The sequence below is a fragment of the Rissa tridactyla genome, chromosome 4 (genome assembly GCF_028500815.1).
Source record: "Rissa tridactyla isolate bRisTri1 chromosome 4, bRisTri1.patW.cur.20221130, whole genome shotgun sequence".
NCBI lineage: Eukaryota > Metazoa > Chordata > Aves > Charadriiformes > Laridae > Rissa > Rissa tridactyla.
In genome coordinates, this window is record NC_071469.1 from 44710588 (window position 1) to 44730882 (window position 20295).

General features: G+C 43.9%; 1 protein-coding gene across 4 annotated transcripts in view; it reads right to left on the reverse strand.

Annotated features, from left to right (window-relative positions):
• The window catches only part of MAPKBP1 (mitogen-activated protein kinase binding protein 1), a 101170-nt gene that overhangs the window by 23379 nt on the left and 57496 nt on the right, over window positions 1-20295 (reverse strand). For all 4 annotated transcript variants that reach the window (XM_054198143.1, XM_054198141.1, XM_054198145.1 and 1 more), the window contains exons 6-19: window positions 19142-19312; window positions 16049-16186; window positions 15036-15218; window positions 13706-13866; window positions 11246-11435; window positions 10106-10252; window positions 9006-9190; window positions 8803-8894; window positions 8315-8440; window positions 6507-6577; window positions 5936-6057; window positions 4775-4850; window positions 2562-2673; window positions 1918-1981 (exon numbers count right to left, since the gene is read on the reverse strand). In XM_054198143.1, coding sequence (XP_054054118.1) covers window positions 1918-1981; window positions 2562-2673; window positions 4775-4850; window positions 5936-6057; window positions 6507-6577; window positions 8315-8440; window positions 8803-8894; window positions 9006-9190; window positions 10106-10252; window positions 11246-11435; window positions 13706-13866; window positions 15036-15218; window positions 16049-16186; window positions 19142-19312 — 1838 coding nt within the window. The remainder of the gene's footprint in view (window positions 1-1917; window positions 1982-2561; window positions 2674-4774; window positions 4851-5935; window positions 6058-6506; window positions 6578-8314; window positions 8441-8802; window positions 8895-9005; window positions 9191-10105; window positions 10253-11245; window positions 11436-13705; window positions 13867-15035; window positions 15219-16048; window positions 16187-19141; window positions 19313-20295) is intronic.

The following is a 20295-nucleotide window of genomic DNA, read 5'->3' on the forward strand; positions in this document are numbered from 1 at the left end:
GGGGTTGGAACTAAATGATCTTTAAGTTCCCTTCTAACTCGAACCATTCTATGATTCCAAGACATTTTAAATGGTTTTAGTTCCATGCCATATAAAAAGAAAATAGAAACCTCACTTTGCAGTTTGTGGAGAATTTAATGAAAACTAAAAATTGCCTTCTTGCCCACAGTGCCATTCCCCTTGCGACAAAGCTACGAATGTCACTCCCAGCTGCTGAAGTCGCACACAGACAGAGATGTTTCCCATCAACAGTGAACATGCTGTCATCCTCCCTCCCCAGCTTTTCAGCCAGGAGAAAGTGGTGAGGCACTGCATCTGGGAACTATGGCAGCCCAGGGCAGCCAGCTGCTTCCCCTTAAGCAGCAACTCTCTTGAATGTAACAGCAACCATAATCTGCTGCTGAGAAAATACTGAAAAGCAGGAAACAAAATTCAGAAAGCAAGCCTGCCTTGTTCATTTATCCCACCCCCACAGCTATCAGACCTAGAGATAAGCAGCAAACAATATGAACTTGTAAATACAGTAACATTTAACACAAAGCTCTGCAGAAGCATGCTCCCACCTGCCCCTTTTGCTGCTTTTTCTTTTTCCCTTGCAGTACTTTTCTCACATGGGTCTCCCAGTCCTTGTGCCTGTCTCAATCTCCATTTCTCTTTCTATTCTTAGTTTTATTCTTTGCACATGCTGCTGTGAGTGAACAGACTATTTTGCCTGTTCTCCTTCGAAAAACACACTTTCTCCTCTCCTTACAGCTTAGTTCTTCGTGAATCCTTTCCTTACTTCTCCTCCACCTCCTCCACACCCTTAGTGAAGAAAATGACGCTTTCACTCATGGAAATGGTCAACAAGGGAAAATTGTGCTAAATAACAAGGATCACTGGGGACCTCAAACCTTCTATGTTTCTGGAATTTATCAGAAATCCACAACAAAAACACTCTTTTTTTCTGCAACTTTTTCCCTAATCTATTTACACACACATAAAAAGTAAAGAAAGAGGAAAACCAAATTATTTACTGTTCACTGAAAGACAGAAATAACCAACTGATGCAATTTAAGGTGATATATTTTATGTCCTGCAACAACTTACCCTTTAAATTTTCTTCCAGTTCAATTGTGGTTTATTAATAGAAAAGAGAAAGAAAGAGAGAATCTGGGTTGCTCTGGCCTGAAAATAGCACTCCAGGAACCATCTTCCTCAAAGGAAAAGTTTTATTCTGTTCATCTGATTTAAGCATTCACTGATTCCAGAAACAGAGGGTCTACTCACCTCTACGATCATGACATTAGGTATGTATTCTCCTTTTCCCCTCAGGCTCAGTCTGGTGATTACTTAAGCTTTTGGCAAGCTGATTTAGCTCGCTAAATCATCAGAAACTCAGCTGGGGGGGCGCTAATGTAGTGACCTGAATCAGCTTAATAAAGGTTAACTGCACCACAGCTGACTTAGGGCAGCAAGGAAGAGGACCATATGGACAGGAGCAAAGAGTGGGGACAGGTGTGTCCCTTTTGCTGCTAGACAGGCTCATTCACCTGGTGAAACCTCACTAACAGGAGACAAATCTTTGACACCACTGGTCAGAATATCACAAGCTGCATTACATTACAGACCTGAAGGCTGGTAAGGAAAAAGGCCACATCCCTGTCTCCTTTCCAGCAGCGAATAGTACCTACACTCAGAAAATCACAAAGGGAGCACTTCACATGTGCATCTCATTCCATGGAAGGATAATATAAGCTCTGTGACCTTTGCCAACAGCACCCATTTAGGATTCAGAAAGCTCTAACGTTCCTTTGGAATTCATAAACGTCCCTCGTTTAAAAAATAAAAAAAAAATCTACCTTCCTTCAGGACACACTTTAAATCCAGTGTGAGATGGCATGAGCTGGTATCACAGACAAGAAAAACCCCTCTTACCTGTCACCAGAAACAGAGATCAGATGTTTGCAGTCATTACTGAATTTCATCCCAGTTACAATCTCTGTGAAATAAAGCACAAGGGGAAAAAAAAAAAAACAACAATGTTCCCTGAATTATTCCAATGGGCAGAAGAGATCATTAGCCAAACAGCACATCTGTGCTCAGAAACTCAAACTCTGATTAAAGCCAACACACTTCACACATTAATATGCCCCAATTATCATAACCATTTAACAAAGAATCTAGGCTTGACATAGAAAGGGTATCCCACAGCAAAATAAGCTGAAGTCTCTTTTTGCCTATAATAGAATATCCCCTGCTGAGAGTACATCATAACAAAACTTAATATACACTGAAAGAACAGAGACTACCTTATAGGCTATCAGAAAAACTGTGTAAACAAATACATGGCCTGACAGGCCTGCATGTGCTTGTGTTTTGCAATGCAAAATGAGGTCTGGAAAACATTGAAATTGCAATGAAATAAGCCATTACAACTTAATACAACCATAACCCCCTCCAAAATACCCATTGGGTAAACTTTGGTGGGGTAGAACCTTCAGAAAGCTCTGCCTAGTATCAGACCCTGCAATATAGTCATTAGCAGAAAAAATGCATTTCCAGAGGTTTACATTCCTTACCTGAATGTCCATACATGGTTGCAACACACTCGCCAGAATAGAAATCAAAGATGGAGAGGTTCTTGTCTGAACAACTGGTTGCAATATAAAGACCAGAGGGATCCGTTTGCACCTGGTTTAGGAGAGAAGTGCAAAGGCCTGGTGAGAAAGTGCCTTCAAACTGCATAAAAATGGTCCAGAATATCCAAGACAATCATTGTAGTTAAAAGAATACAATGCAAGTAGATCCTACAGGACTCCGATTGAGTACCAGGCTATCCAGCATCCCAGGACAAATCTCCAACCTGACTAAACTGTTAAAACTATCTCCAACCTAACCAGAGACTAAAGGCACTTACATTCAATGCCTTCACTACTGTGAAGGCACCACCACCACCAGACAGACTTATACCTCTCTCTCCTACCTCCTTTTAACCACTTGGGTCTTACTTTCTTCTACCTTAAGATCAAAACAAAACAGAACCCCACACATATCTCCCCCCAGAAAAATCATCAGAGCTGACAGAGTTAAGTGAAATATTAAAAGACTCCAATCTTGAGGAGAGAAACCAAAAAAGAACTCAACACTGCAGAGAAATTGTCTTTGATAATGATGCTGTCAAATCTCCAGCATTTGCAACTCCCATTTTTGCGTTTTTTTTTGTTGCTTTATCTTGTTGCTTATCAAATATAAAACCCCCTCCAAATGCCTCACTAGCTCTAAAGCAGCGCTACAGAGCAAATAGCTACAGAGCTACTCTCACCAAATATCCTGCTTTGTCCTTTGTAGAGCTTAAAGGAACTGGGAGTGAAAACATCTGTTTTTTGAGGGAGACACGGTATTTAAATAATGATAACTCTTTTTGTTTATGTTTATTTTGTTGCTGTTATCTTTTGCTTTGCATGTCACTGTTTGGGTTCTACTTCCTTAAACTGCAATGTCTCAGAACAACATACCAAGAAAGTGTAAATTACAGAGAAAACCTTAATCCCTTGGTTACATAATTGTCCTAAAAATGAACAAAGCAACATTAAAAATGATTGAGATTCCCCACTTGAGCTACACATTAAAAAAAAAAAAACAAACAAAAACATAAAGGGTATTAAAACCAAAAAATCCAGCTCCCAGCAACATTTCATGGTTTGTGGTCTGAGAAAGATATAATCAAGTATCGGAGCTTACCAGCAATAAAGTGTAGCATCAATTTTTCATTACTCTGGCTTATAAAAAAATATTGTAGAAATTATAATAGGCAAAGAGAAAGAGAACTTATCTTTCTTTGTAAAACAGAAAAGGTGACACTGAACAAAAGCTGTTTGCTTTCCTCTCTGTTTTTATCCAGTTATTTACACCTACCAATAATACTGGTGGCCTGTGTAGCTGAACAGAAATACTTGGTTTACGAAGTAGAAAAATTATCAGTGACTACAAATATCATGGAGAAGCTTGTTTGGCAACTTAACTTGAGAGATATTTTGGTTGTGTCGATTGGTCTTCCTCCTTTAAAGGCAAGAATACAGTTCTTCCAGATCCCAATATGCTGGCATCACTCTTAACGCTAAATCGTTAACACACCTGGTTTACCAGGGGAAGGCCAGGACAGTGGCAGCAGCAGGCGTGCTACCCTACCCCAAGTCCTGGATGTGCTCAGCAGGTGGGAAACATGAACAGACTCTAAGATGTACCGGGCTTCTCCAGCACTCCAAGACCCAAAGAATATGGACTTTCCAGGGCAGATGATACTTAATTTCATCAACTCGTTAAGAGTTCCATTTGTATTTGCCCTCTGGCAACTACAAATTTCTCAAACACTGATCAAAATCCTAATAAAAATAGTCAAGAAAGCCAGAATGAGCTCTCTGGAGCAGAAAGTAAAGCATTAGAGTGAATAGGGTAAATCATCTCCTGACAGATACTGGTGCAGTTGTACTTGCTTTTACAAGCATGGGCCTGTGCCTCATTTCAGAAACAGGAGAGAGAGAGAAGTTATACATCAACTTCAGCATTCAATGACTCTTTTCCTGTTTTAGCCTGATGGAAACAAAATACACTACCAGCGCTTAAGGATGGAGGAAGTAGGAAGCAGCAGGAGGATAAGGGACAAAGTACGGAGTAAGCAAAAAAAAAAAAAAAAGTTACTGTGTTCAGATTTGCATTTCATTTTCTTAGCCCTGAGCTGCATTCAGAAGAGCTGGAAAAAAGGAAAAGGGAAGAAAGAAAGAAAACATCTTACTTTGATGAGGGTGCCGTCTTCCCCTTGGGATCCTTTGTACAGCTTCTTCTGCTTCCCACTGCTTATGTTGAAAACCCTGAGGTGGATGACATAAGACAACATTGCGCATTTTGCCCAGGTATTGCTCTGTGGCTCTTGTCATCAGGGTCCTTTTCTTTTTCTGCTCCTCATTCCACATGAGATACAGGGAACAGGGACAAGCCACAGAAGTGGAGAAATGACCTCTATGAACTATAACCACCAATCATTTAAGTGGTTCAAGAAACAACCTCAAAAGTAATGTCCAGCCCAGGACTGGATGATATGATATCAAGCAGATTACATGAATTAAAATTAAGGCTTGATTCTCAAGCTAATAATCAAAACCAAGTATAGCATCATGGCACTGAAGGAAAGGTCAAATGGGAGGGAGAAAACCTTGCCATGCCCTGTAATGGCTATGTGTGGTTACGTAGCACGAATGTCTCTTAATAAGCTTCAGTCAGTCCTCCCTGCTATAAAAATACCTGTAACTCCTTCATACTAAAGGAAAGGGTTAAGAGAGCAGGACTTTATTTACATTAGAACACAAAACAAAATTACATTCAGCAGTGGTATTTAGCTATGACCAACACTCTTGGCATCTCACCCAGATACAACAGGAGGAGACACACAACTACAGACAGTCGCCCTTGCCTTGAAGGTAGAAGCAGACAGATTGGAGAAATAGATAAAAAGGGAGCAGAAAATGGATTCCGCTTGTCCAAAGACAGTCACACCTAGCTCAATTTTAGGTTCCTACATTCAAAGCTATTCCACAGGACCTCCCAGCTTCTCACTAGACACACCTTTAAAAGCAAAAATTACCACAGCACAGAAATTCTTTCTCCACAGCTCAGTGATGTGCCAAGGAACGCACACTTGCTCTCCCAATAGAAGGGCTTTGCTCTGCAGAACAACCCAGCAGGAAGCCGTAAGTCCTATGGGCATTTGCATATATCCACAGCTTTTTATAAGCAAGGGGAAAGGCAGAGTTCAACCTCACAGAGTGTGAGGTGAGGCCTCAGATCTGTCTGAAAATGCTGTGTCAAAGAACCTAGAGGAACAACGATGGAGATAGGGCTTCCTTGGCCAACTCATTTATGACTGCAAAAATATTTTCAAGACAAGAAGTAAACTAACCTGATGTTACGATCCTGACATCCAATGGCTGCGTATTTCCAGCTGGGGTCCACATCCATGTCATACAGGGTGGTTTTCCTAACAATGTGATGTGTTCGGGTAAACTGAACTCCTTCTCCTGTCTAAGCATATGGGTAAAGACTGTGTCAAAATCAAGTAGTTAACCCGTTATTAAAAACTTCTAAATACAGATGAGCCCTCTCACATAGCCAGCACAAACCAACCCTTCCCACTAACTAGGTCTGCTAGGAGCAGCTGGGACTGGAGTCACAATGATCTCCTCTCCAGCCCATACTCTTCCACTACTCCTCACAATAGCCCTGGCAACAAAAGAAAAGCAGATATCCTAACAGTTTTCTACTTTGCATCTTGCTGAGAGAGGTCAGGCAGGGAGCAGCTGCGTGCTTCACAGAACTAGTTCTCTGAATGTAATCTCTTGCATTGACTCAGTGGGAGACACCGAGGCTGAAATAGCAACAAGCTCATACAGAAGCTCTGGTATCACTCTTTAAAGTAGCTCCTTTGTGGAAAGATTATTAAAGAAGTGCTCAAAAAGCTATAATAAGGTTACCTTCTGCGCAGTGCGGAAATAGATGCTCTTGTCTGCCCCACAGCTTATCATTCTCACTTTCCCATCATTGGCTGGAACAAAAAGGCAGGAGTCAATCAAAAGATAAACACAAATACAAGGTGGAGGAAATGTTTCAGTTTATACCACTGCTCATTTATTACAGTCCTGATTAGCTAAGACTGACTCCTACCTAAGCAGCAGGATGCTGCAGCAAAACAGAAGCCGCTTCTCCGGGACAGCATTTATCAATGCTAAGAGTGCATGAGGCCTTAATACAGAGGCTTTACACAACATATTAGGATGCCTTCTCCTCCAACAAAGAATAAGCATGTGAGCATACTATGTGCCACAGCACCCTGTGGCAATATGATAAGTTCACACTCAGTGTGAGCTGAAAACGGGCAATAGGCACTTTTCAGTTCTCACAGTCAGTCATGTGTTTCTTGCTGCCCTTTCTTAGCACAGGGTCAGGCGTTTCTGCTTCCCCTAGCACTCTTTTGTAACCAATCTGCTCCTTCAGCAAAGCAACACCTGACAAAACGCCATGTAATGAAAATGGATCCAATATCACACCGGTCCACTTGAACTGCACCCACTTAAGAGCAGGGCTGCACTTAGCTCACAGACTAGCACAAAGGCCTCTGCTGCCAGAGCCTTGAGTGCACTTCCCTCATCTAGTAGGAGTTCAGCTGGCTGACTGCTAAGACAGACCTGTCTGAGAAACTTTTCCTGGCCTTCGAGCTCCTTGAGAAAAAACTTGAAAAAGCCTCACAGCACCTTCAGGGAGCCTCTGATATGAAGCTTCACTAAAGTCCCTGACCTTCACTTGGGAGCTACTTTCAGGCTGAGGTTCACATCCTTGAATCCCAACGGAGCTACGCTGCAGCAGCATTGCTGCCACACCTGTGCCTCTGGCTACAGACCCTACTGAGCTGAATCCTGACCCTGACCCATGGATTCAGCTTCCTGATCTGAATCTGAACCTGCCTTGCTGCTATGGGCTTGCCTGGAAGTCACTGAACTGTGGCTGACCCTGCACACTATCTCCAGACTGATCCTGACCTTGAATTCCTGACCTGTCTTACCACTATGGATTTGTCTGGTGATCTGGACTACTGGCTGGACCTAGTTACTGTCACTGGACTTGATCTGTTCCACCTTGTTCAGGCACTGTGTGACTTTCCCATTGCCAGTGAGGCCACGACCTTTGCCTGTCTTCTGTCACCCTTGGCTACTGGCTTCCCCTGGCAGAGCAGCCAACCCTTGTCGTTCCCCAACAATAGCACAAAATACACCACACTGATGTCTGACCATCAGCAGTAACTGAGCGCTGGGGATGCAATGTGCTCCAGTACCATGAATGCAAAGTCTTACATGGGTTTGCAATGACAGATTTAGTTGTGACTAGTTAATCCCAAAACGCTTTTTATGGGTTTGGGAATTTTTTTGGAGGATGACTGTTCCACAGCTCTCCTCGCTAAGAACAGTGTGTAGCCGTCTGACATCAGTTGAAGGGAGTATATCATTACAGAAAACAGCCTTCCAAAGAAATGCTGAGGACTTCAAGCAGGAGAGGTTTTTTGAATGGGGAGGGAGGAGAGGAGAAAAAAAAATAAAAGGTAAAAGAAAGCAAGTACTGTAAAATATCACCTTCTGTTAGGACTGCAGCTATAGAAGATGATAAACAAGCAGCTGCAGCTTCAGCCTGGCCTAACCCAGTGTTTAAAGCAGTTAAAATTACTTTACAGCCACAATGCGACAACAGTAGTGCTCAAATTCAGCTTTGGAGGGAAGCCACGATTCTTTACCTGCAAACTTCACAGCAGTGATGGAAGAAGAATGTTCATCCAAGGTCTGTTGCAGGCTATAGTCCTTTCCAGCATCCAAGACATGAATCAATCTATCCCGACTGGCTGAGGCTAAGAGCTTTAAGCCTGTCAGAAAGTTAAAAAGAGTGAAAGACCATTACTAAAAAGTCATTGTCTCTTCCAGACACTATTTTAAAACAGTTTCTCGAGTCATCTTAGGGACAAAACATTACACTGTAGCCAACTGCATGGATGGGCAGAAAGGAATGCCCCTGGATTTCACGCTATAATAACAGAACAAGTTTCAATCTCAACCTACAATATTCCAAGGAAAAGTATGAGAAAGAAGCCTTTTTCAAAGTCCATCTCTACTGGCCCAATGCTACAAGCCTGCTCTGAAATCCAGGAGTAGCACACCACTGAAAGTTCTCACATACCATGGCTGGGCACTCTGACTTGCAAAAGGGAAGAAGCTCAATTGCATTTACCTGTATCAGGTTTGGAGTACTCCAGACATAGGATCTCAGAGTCATGGGCTTCCACCTTCAGCATTTCCCTCAGAGACTGCAACTCATATATCCTAAGACACAACAGGGCTGATTTCAGTATGTTTAATAAAATTAGTAAGACCTTGTTTTGATTCTCATGCCTGCCCAGCCTGCAACCTGCAAAAGAAGCTCTACGGGATTACCTGAGAGTGCCTATCCTGTCCCCCGAGGCCAGGTGCTCCCCACTGGGACTCACACACACAGTGCGTATCCCCACCTTTGTATCCACCACTTGTGCATCGGCTTTGTCTGCACTTCCTGCTGAGTTGTAATCAGTGTCCAGAAGTACCTGAGTGTTGTCATCTACATAGATGATTTTCATCAAGTCCTGGGGATACAAGACACCCAAAAATATTAACTAGTTACTAACTATTGAAGTGAAGCATCTGCCTTAGGAATTGGGCTCTTGGCCAACATATACACTTCGTTGACAGTAATGCTGTAATTGGTGGGATCTTTTAGCTAGGAGCAAGCGCTCACCCCTTCTCATTGTAGGATGAAAGTTTCACAGCTGTGTCTCATGATCACCTTTTGCAAAAGATTCCCCTTCAAGCTAGAAACAAACAGCATCTCCCACACAACAAACTCTGGGATTAGTGATTACAATGTAGTAGGGGACACAGCAGGAATCTGAAAGACTTCTAGGGATCATCCAAGTCAGCCCATGCCTTTTAAGAACTCTCTGACAGGAAAAGCAGGAGCTTTTTCCATCATAAGCAGATTGCTGAGAACAGGGAGGTCAGGGCTGCTCTGCCCATGGATCTTCCAACACAATTGAGAATGGAAGCAAATGTCCATAAGTAATCACTGTTCTGTATGAGTATCCTCCCTCTTACATAGATGAGGTGAGCATCAATTCTTCCAAACCTCTGCCTCATTTAATGCACCTTTTCCAAACAAATCTTAAAGTGGTTACAAATTACAGAGATGGAGAAAAAGATAAACAGCTCTCCTGAAGCACATGGCATGAACCATTTTGGAAGAGACTAAGCTTAGCAAATCCTTGGGTGGTTTATGGAAAAAGCAATAGTCCCCAGGGCCATTTCAGACAGACTGTCTTTCCACCTGATACTCCCTCCATGTTTCTTCAGGTTCATACATTTTACCAGACTTGTGCTCTGTTTACAGAGAAGCTTGTGTTGACTTAGCAATCTAAAGAAGTTTGGGCCTTAACTTGGGAATACCGGTGCACGAGAAAGAGCAACCCCAAGGGCAAGGAGGTGATCAAAGCCTGGGATCTTACATTGCTGAGGATGTTGCGGTGCAGGGCTGTGCCGTGAATGTTGGAGCTCTCCGTGTTCCACAGACGAATGGTGTTGTCAGAGGAGCAAGTGATGAAGGAACCAGGGGGGAGGCATGACTGATTGTTGTCCTTCACCTCCGGATACATCTAAGGGCAGGTAAAATCAACCCCTGAATGAGATTGTCTGGCACCTGGCATCCTAGACACTGGTAGCAAGTTTCAAAACAAGATGAGATAAAAGGGCTGTCCTCTCTGTTTTGTAAAGTCAAGAGCCAGTCTGTTCTCCTAATGAAAACCTGTTTGCAGACCAGAGCTTCATATTCACTTCAAACAAACATTCACTGAGCTTGCCCGAATGTGGAAAATCTCCTTAAGCAGCATGTAACAAGCCAGCATCCTTTGTTTCTAATAGTTCAAAGAGAACACCTCGAAGACCACACAACAATGACCTTGCACTGTTGTTTGCAACATTTAATTACTACTGTCGAAAGGGTGAGATGCAATTAATAAATAGTAACAAAGAGAGTCCTCACCCCTTCCCACTGTCTTTTCACTTCCCCCTTTCCTGACCACTGTTGGACATATTTCAACATATTAACAATTACATTGTTTCCTATACTTCCTTTCCTTCCCTCTGTCCCTCTGAGGGAAAGCCATCTAGACAGACCGGAACGTGACAGCCACTTAAGAGGATGTCCTGGTAAACAGGTTAAGAACAATCAGAGTTGAGATCTTATCACTTGTTTCATTCCTTTTGACTTTGGAGCACTTGCTCATCACAGACCTCAAACAATTTTATTTTTTTTGAGGTCCGCAGTAAACTCTTGCACATTTTGTGAAAGGAGACCATGCGTTCAGCTTTGTCCAGGTCTGCTCCTTTGTCCCCCTTTCACCTTTTAATGGTGAGATTTTTTTTTTCCAGTAACACACTGCATCTAATGCATTTGGGTCAGCCATTGCAGTGCAGCAAAGAACTGTTCCTAGTTCCAACTCAAGCCCGGTAGGAACCACACTAACCACAGGAGGAAATTTGAGTCAATTCTTTCTCCCTGCAGTGTTTGCATTCAAATTTGGCAGCCCTTCAGAGGACTTCCTCAGCTGCAACTCGCAATCCAACACTTGTGTCTGCAGACAACATACCTCGATGTTCCACACGCAGGAAGAGTGGTACAAAGCGGAGTACACCTTGCCCACCTTCTTCGGGTCTTTGACATCCCACACATACAGGCTGTGGTCATTGTATACACAGGAAAGCCACTGGTTGGTGGGGTCAAAGGTCAAGGCAATCGTGTCTGGATACTTCGCATCAGCCATACCGGAGAAAAGACGACTGCACAAAGAGAGAACAACAGCCTGGTTAGCTTGCGCTCTCTTGCAGTCAGAGCAAGGAGGTGAAGCATGAGAGGTCAGATTCTCCGCAGGGTGCTGGCAAGGTGAACAATACACTGTGGCATATATATTTAGAGACAGTAGCTGGCTGGGAAGACCTGTCTCTTGAAAAAACAGAGTCCCAAAAGAAGCCTGAAAGTCCCATGGCAAAAGTCATTCTCCTTGCCATCCAACCCAGAGTCCCACTGGGCAGGCGACTGACCTTCCCTAAAGAAGGACCGAACAGGACACTTGATCATCACTGGAGATCTTCATCATCATTTACCCCGGTATAACCAGGTGGTAAAATCCAAGTCAAATAATCTCAAAACAAAGGGGAGGGGAAGGATCGTCTTTTCGCGTGTAGTGTATTTTGTTTAGTGATTGCAGCAACTGCTCTTGTGTGCGACCAAGTCTTGACTAAGCACTGCACTCAAAAGATAGGAGCACACCAGCACAAGGGACAAAGGAATGACTGATTTCAGCAGTCACTTGTTTGACATGCTTCCCTTCCACCCGCCCACCTCCCCATACACAGGCCAGCTTGGTGCTGCTTGCAGCAGCTCATGAGATGGGCAACTGCTGATGGCTACAATCCTTTCTAGATAAGCAAGCTCTCTGATGCAAACCTAAAACTAGAGGAATTCGGCAGAACATGGAAAGACCAAGGTTAGACCAAGATCACACCATGTAAACCCTGTATCTTCTCTAGAGGGGTCCTCTGTTAAGTCCTGCTGCCATGCACATAAAGAAGGAGCTGCTCTCTTGACCTGAGGTGAACACAGCCATCCTACAGTGCTGCTAATGATATCAAGTAAGGTGCCAGCGTGCCAGGGTGTTGAGTAGGTAATTTAAAAGGACTGACGGAAATGCCAGGATGAGGGACAAAGCGCACACCAGACAACTGGAGCCGCGCTTCTCAAGTGCAATGCTTTGAGGGCTAGAAGAGCACAGTCCAGATCCTATCGAAAAATCAAGTCATTGAGACAATTTTGGGCAGTTCATTGCGGGCAACTGGCATCCCACAGAAAGGCTCTGGCATGCATGGGAATATAAGGAGTCCTGTGTTTTCAAGCCTCTTTGAAAGTAAAAAAAATTCTAAAAAAAACGTTGTTAAGATTGTAATCAGCGCTACAAATGCATGTTTAAGAATCATATGAATATTTGTGCTCGACTGATGCATGAGAGCAGCAGAGAGTATTTTTAAAGGGTCCGTTGTATACAATTGCTTGACTTCAGCACTACCAGAAACTGGTAACATTTTAAAGTGAGAGAGTTCATTTTCCAGCTCTCTTACTGGAATATCATTATCTCCTGCTGATCTTATGGAGGAAGACTATACAGTGCACTGTTTGAACCTTTACCTCAAGTTCCCAAGAAAAGTTTAGAGAAAACCTGTTGGGGCACAAAAAACAGGAGGGAAAAAAAACCCAAAAAAAGAGTACATATCTGTAGATGTGAGAACTCCATATATCCAGTGGAATGATGGCTGGTGAATTCATACACCTTGGGATTTCCTACCCCACTAGTGACAGAAGTGAAAGAGGGCAACAGAAGAAGACTGGGAAGGCCTCCAACTAGGATCAGCAAACAGCAACACATGAAAGGTTTTCTCTAGCATAAGGCCCTGCAAGCTGGCAGACAGAACTGTACAAAAATCACATTGCCCATCTCAGAAGGTGAGAAATAGAGCGCCAAGGCAGAAAATACCGGAGCAAGGTAGGAAAACAAGACAAAAGCAGGCACAAAATTGAGGGAGAAGAAAGACTGCAGACAACAGTAGGAGATTTGGGTCTATAAGAGATTGCAAGGGAGCCTTTGAAAAAGTGGCCCACAAGAGTCTGAGCATCTCTTACCAACATCATTATATTGCTACAGAGGAGAGTCTTCAGTCCTTACCTTCATCAAAGAATGTGCCATGGTACAGGAACAACTGAAGTGTGCCACAGCATTCTGTGTGCTCTGCCTGCTTACTCATAGCAACCAATGTCAAAAGGCCACCAGACCCAAGCAATCCCAGGAATATGAGGAGCAAGCTATGCTGTGTAGTCCAGCAACCAGCTTTGGGTTGTAGCCAAGCCAGGCAAGGCAAGGCTGCAACAACTCAGGGAGATCTCCAACAGGCTTCCCATTTAAACCCATAAAAAGAGCACACTCCAGATGGCAAAGGTCTGGGGAACAGTTCTAACCCCCACAAGCCTCCCTTGCTCCCTCCCACCCTCCCCACAGTACCTGGCCTCAGTCACACTTGCGATGTCTGTTCCCAGGAAGTGTGGCTTCGGCAGCGTGGTGACAAAGTGAAGGTTCAGAGGGTTAAAAATCCGCACGGTGCCATCAGCGCAGCCACAGAAGATGTAGTCATGATTCACAGAGATGCAGTTTGCCACAGTGGTCTGAGGAGGACACAGCACACAAGAAGGGGAATAAGCAATGTGCTCTCACTTCAAAGGTCACTGGACACACAACAGGGAGAACAGCAAATTGACAGACAAAGAAGTCATGGTCAGAAGAGCAGAAGTGAAGTGAAGTCAAGCCCTGGGAATAAGGAAAAGCCTAAAAATCCGACTTTCCTTTCTGAGGAGCTTCCCAACCAAGGTCCATTGCAGATTCCAAGTGGAATTCCAAGGAAAAATCCCAGCTCCTCTGCCACACACTGTGGTGGGAGGTCAGCAGAGCTACACATTTTCTCCACCTGAGTCTTACTCTGAATATTGTTTTTTGTTCCTCTGTGATTTTCAGCACCACTGTCAGGCAAGCAGCACCTCGCCCTGTACTAGCACGCCAATACATTACCTGTCACAAGGGGATAAGAAAAGAAAAACACGGATTTTCTTCCCCCTCCCACTGGGATCTGTACAAATGGCAGAAAATGGTACAATATGGAGTGTGGTGATAAGGGAATGAGTTCAAGGCAAAACTTTTTTTCAAACTTACTGTGAAGCTGTCTGTATTCTGAGCGAGAGTGAAAGGCAGATTTTAGAGAGGAAAGGAAAGAAAAGAAGAGGCATTTCACTAGAGTGAAAGCATGGAAAGATTTTTCCCTTGATTATAATACACTGGATCCTTTCTGGCAGGCGTCTTACATTCAATTGAAGGGAAAGTAAGCACCATGAAATTCTTAACTATGGGACAACCTGATGGTGTAGAATAACCAAACCAACTAGCACCTCGGGAACCTGCATTTGAGATGCATAAGCCAGGTAAGACACTGCAGAATGGTTAGAAATCAGAATCCTTCTAAAACTCCTACTTGTCCAGGCCAAGCCAGGAGAGACAACACAGCAGTTGCTGAAGCTATATAAGGACACTGCTCTGCCAGAAGGGCAGTAGCTTTAACACTGAGGCTTGAGAATGAAAGAGCCTCAACGATTAATAAAATCCCTTTGCCAAGAACCAATGCTATTTTTGCCTAGCTGTCCAGAGTAAATCACAAAGTGGCAGAGGCCCAATGACTTTCACTGCTGGTGGTCAGTTTGTGCTCCCTGAGTGCCCTTATTATTTGTTGTTTCTGCTCTGCTTCAGCAGGCACAAATATTGCAGGACAGGAGGATGTAAAACTCACCCTTAGCTCCACCCACTTGTCTAGCAGCCTTTTTTCATTGAATTCACAGAGCAGGCCCGAGGATGTGATACAGAAGGTGCTGTCAGCTTTTTTGCCCCTTCCACATGCCACGTCTGCAAAGAAGTTGTTCCTCAGTTCTCCAAGCAACCCTGAGCGACCTAGCAAGGGGACTGTGGCATTGACCTACCAATAAAAACAGCGTGTTAGAAACAGAACGAGGGACTCCAGGCAGACAGACATTTTTGAGAACATCAAGCTTTGAGTGCTGAAGCGCCTCAAAGAAAGAACTGCAAACAGGATACAAGGAGAGGTAGTTTTACTTGCTGCAAACCCACTGGTTGCATAGTGTCTTGAGACCATCAGTATTAGCATGTCAGTGGAACAGAACATTATTAGTGCCACCAAAACTGCGCATTCAAACATATGACCCAGCGACAGCATATCAATCACTGGAAAAACAACCTTTCCATGGCCAATCTGTGATTTACACCAAACGCCAAAGCACGGTCCAAGGATGAAGTAGGAACATCTGTTCATGAGCACCCAGAAAAATCATCATATGTGGATTCTGTCCCCCACAGAAGAACAGAACAGCTAAAAGTTTAAACACTTTAGTTGACGTTTCAAAATAACATTCACAACCTTTTGATATGCTCATACCAACATCAAACAGCTCTCCCTTCCTCTGTGCTCCAAGGAGTTCAATGACTGCAGCTCTTCTCTAGTTTTTTTTTTTTGTCCTTCAGTATATGTGACTACTAAAGAACAAGCACGCTGCTAAACAACGCCAAGAGCCATGCTCCTACCTCAATGCAGGAAAAGACAAGCTTTTGGCACCTTTTGGTGCTACCAGACCATGGGGAGACTGAGACTTGAGAGCCAGGGGTAGAGGGCTACCCTCAAATCACAGCAAAATCAGAGTTACCACTTCCCACAGCTCACTGGGGCATAATACGCCCTGCATAAGATGGAAACGCCTGTTCACAGCTTGGCCTTGATGCACCTTCTCTTACCTTGGAGGTTTTGCTGTCATCCAGGTACCAGAACTTGATATGCCGATTTCCAGCAGTGACAAAATAACTGCAGTCTTCCGAGAATGACACAGCTGTCACTTTACTTGAGACTTTGTTGGCTGCCACCACAATGTTTTTCTGGAAATATAATTGTTTAGATAGCTTAATTTCTTTGCTCTGAAGAAAAGGAAACTCATTTCAATTACAGGCACATACGCAATACAAGCACTGCAGCAGGGAAGAGACGAGGCCCAAACTATTCCCCATTCACCCCTGAATACAGTCTCCCCAGCATTAGCTGGGAGCATTGATTTGGCAGATAGCACAATTCACATTTACATCCCATTCCACTTCCACATTGACTGGGATCAAGAACAAATCAGCAGGCACTAGTGCCTGCAGGAACTTGCTGTCTGAGCCTTGACACGTTGGTTTCACAATTACCGGGAGCCCAGAGCAAACCCATTTCCCTTTCTAAATAGCAAAAGCTCACGTAGGCCAGAACACGGAGGAGCTCTCCCAGCGTCTAGGCAGCAATGAGGGCAAGGCACTCAAGATGGGGAACAGGTATTTTCCCCGCAGGGGAAACAGTACTGGTTCCTCCATAAATTATCTCTTCTCTTTAAAGATGGGATGCTTTATCGAAAGACCCAAAACATAAACCGACCATGCCGGTACTAGAAGGGACAAAGCAAAATCTGCTACATCTCTAATGTGCACCTCAAAATGTGAAAGAGTTTGGGAAAGGAGGAAGAACATGGCAGGGACAAAAAACAGGAATGGAGACTGGCCAAGCATAACAATCAGATGGCAGGAGCTCCCTGTTCACAATACCAGCACTCAGTTTCCCACCCCCTGCCTTTCCCTGGGGATTGGTAGAAGTGAGAATAAAAAAGTTGTCCCCTCTGCCTGTGGTGGGTTTTCAACCATGCAGCAAATGGTTGACAACAGTCCACCACTTCCGATTGTCCCTCTGTTTCCTTTACCCATCCTTTTAGGGGCTTGGTTGCTCCCAGTCTTCCCAACACAACGCCTTCAGCACACAAACCACATCACAATGAAGGCCCTGTCAGACAGCATGCTGACAGAACTGAAGAAACCAGCAACAGAAGAGTCTAGGCTGCTACACCATCACTATGGAGGACCCTCCAACCCAGGCTGGGGGAAAAGCAAGAGGGACAGCCACTAACATAATTTCTTAAAAGACAGTGCCCAGAGAAAGGCTTATGACCTTTGCAGACCTCAGCATCTGGACCACTGCTGTGGTCTTTCTTCAGGGGAGCCAGGGGACCCTACAGACAACATGGGTTTTTCCATCCCAGTCAAATGACTGAGCAAGTCTCCCAGCCAGGAAAAAGAGGGAAATTGAAGCAGCAGCACAGTGGATAGAAGAAGGGTTGTGGTTAAAAGTGCAGAAAAGTGCTTCAGGAGATCTATTTTCACATCTTGGTCTCTTGTTCTTCTTTGACTTTAGTTAGGTGAATTCTTTCAATTTTTGGTACCCAGCCTGCAAAACAGAGGCTAGCTGGACCTCCCAATAGTCACAATCTGGAGCGTACGCTTAAAGTGTGTGTTCTTCAGCGCAGAATAGTGAGACAGTCCTTACCTCACCAGCTCTCATGCACATAATTATAAATAGAATCACAGTGAACGGAAAAACCTGCATAAGCAAGGGAAAACAAAGCTACTTGTACTCAGTCCCACACGTGCCATGCATTATGACCATCTCCAAGTCACTACTTGCACTTGTATAACTAGAAAGAACCAAAAGGCTGAGCATTCAATTTTCAACACTGACATACACACTTGGGTTTTATCACTACATAGTTCAGCTATACAGCTATAAAAAAAAAAATAGCAAGGTCAAACTTTAGCTCATGCAAGAGAGAACTCACAGTGAGATCTTAAATTACAGCACAGGAAATGTGGTGAAGAGAGTAACATACTAAATGACCACAGACTTACAAGCTGCAAGAGAAGAGAAGGCTCCAGGGAGACCTTATAGCAGCCTTCCAGTACCTAAAGGGGGCCTACAGGAAAGATGGTGAGGGACTCTATCGAGGAGTGTAGAGATAGGAAGAGGGGTAATGGTTTTAAACTGAAAGAGGGGAGATTTAGATTAGATATTAGGAAAAAGCTCTTTACTGTGAGGGTGGTGAGATACTGCAACAGGCTGCTCAGAGAAGCTGTGGATGCCCCATCCCTGGAGGTGTTCAAAGCCCGGTTGGATGAAGCTTTGAGCAACCTGGTCTAGTGGGAGGTGTCCCTGCCCATGGCCAGGGGGTGGAACTAGGTGATTCCTTCTTGGTTTGTTGCAAGGTCCCTTACAACTCAAACCATCCTATGATTCTACGATCGTGTGAGATTTAACTGATGCATTGAAGTTTTATTTAAACTGCATCTCTTTTAGAAAGTGTTACAGCACCTGAGGTAGCAGGAGCTGAGTAAGTGCTTAGCATTTATTAATATAGAAGACTCCAAGCCTACTGATAATAAACGTTTCCTTTCTTATATACAAACAGCATGCACTTAAATGCTTTCTAGAGGATGAGACACAAGCTTTTTTTCCACAGAGTGCTGCCTCAAGCCAGTGGCAGTCGGTGTTCTCCATCAGCTTTCACCCACTGTGATTTCTCTATGATTCTTTTCTCAGTCATCAAGGATGAGATCAGAGTATCACAAACCCTGACAGAACAAAACCAAAACAAGCCAAGAACATCCACTACACCACAAAAGAAATCCCTGGCTGATGAGCCTTTCCTTCCTCAACCTCATAAATTAGTTTTTAATAAGCCTCTAAAAAAGCACAAGGCTTTGACAAGGTTTCAAAGTCCTGGCTTTTCTGACTGGACAGCAAGATGTCACACGTCTCCAAGTGTAGAGAATATCCCTTCACTGAAGTGACTTAGACCTTCCCTAAGGGAACATAGCGTTCTCTCATGTCCAAACTTGTCTGCGTCTATGAATGTCAAAAAACAAACAACAACAACAAAGCAGAAAGCAAGATGGAACCGGAACAGTTTATGGTCAGACTGTCCACTCTTTGTATTGTGGCAACCCCCTGTGGTCCACTTAGCCTCCTGGAAAACTTACCTTCCATGACCAGACGTTGACAATCATGTCATGTTGGTACCCCACTGAAACAATGTACTTGGAGCTGGGGGAGAAGGCCACACAGGCCACGCCATACTTGTGCTCCTGGAGCTCAGCCACCTGGGTTCGCTCGGCCACATCCCATACCCGAACTGCTGGCATGTGTCCACTCTGGAGGGGATGAGAACAGACACAGAACAGGAAACATAACCCCCAAGGTCAGTTCTGACAGACTGAAGCATGCAAATATGTGGGGGCTTGGAAAAAGATGTCTAGATGGTGTATTCACAATAGGGTTAGAAGTTAGACCTCAGTTCCTTCAACTCTTTAAACCCAGGTTGAGACTAACAACCTAAGGAGTATATGCATTTCAACAGGTGTCTGAAAACACTAATACAATCTCCCCTGCTTTAATCCATTTCTCATGGTACTCACAAAACAACCAGAGACTAGAACAATACTTATAATGCACAACCCTGATCTTTGCAATGGGAACTCACAGCCAGCTCACAAAAAGGAGTATAATAGATTGTATCTCGGGACCCAGTGAACCAAAAGGCCCTCACATCCTCTGCTCTTAGCACAACGTGGACATTCGACATCTCAGGCCAGGTCATGCCATACAAAACCATGACATGACTGTTGCGATAACTATTACACAGCATTGGAGGGAGGCCTCTGGGAGACTAGCAGCATCATTTCTGTCACAAAGGTAACACACAGATGCATGCTACCCGATAGATTATGGGCAGGGTAGTGTCAGAGGAAAAAAAAAAAAAAAAAAAAAAAAAAAAAAGACATCGAGGGAACAGAGCCTCTGGTTTTACACTTGATCTCCAGGGAAACAGAAGGTCACAGACTTCAGAAATGCCAATTCAGCACCTTCTGCCAGACAATTCTATTATTTTAATTGTTTGTTATTAAACTAAAATAAAACAATGTGCACAAGATGAGCTGAAATGCTGGCCAAAAACATGCCTGAGGAGTAAATCCTATTCAAGAACCTGCTCATGATTTCACATTGAAGTCTGTCAAAACAGTAGCTTGCAAGATATATCCATGGCAACATGGCAAAATGGGACCTTTTCTGATCAGTTTTAAGTCATTTGTGTGGGAGAGGCAAGTCTGATTGCAAGGAGAAGCCAAACCTTTAA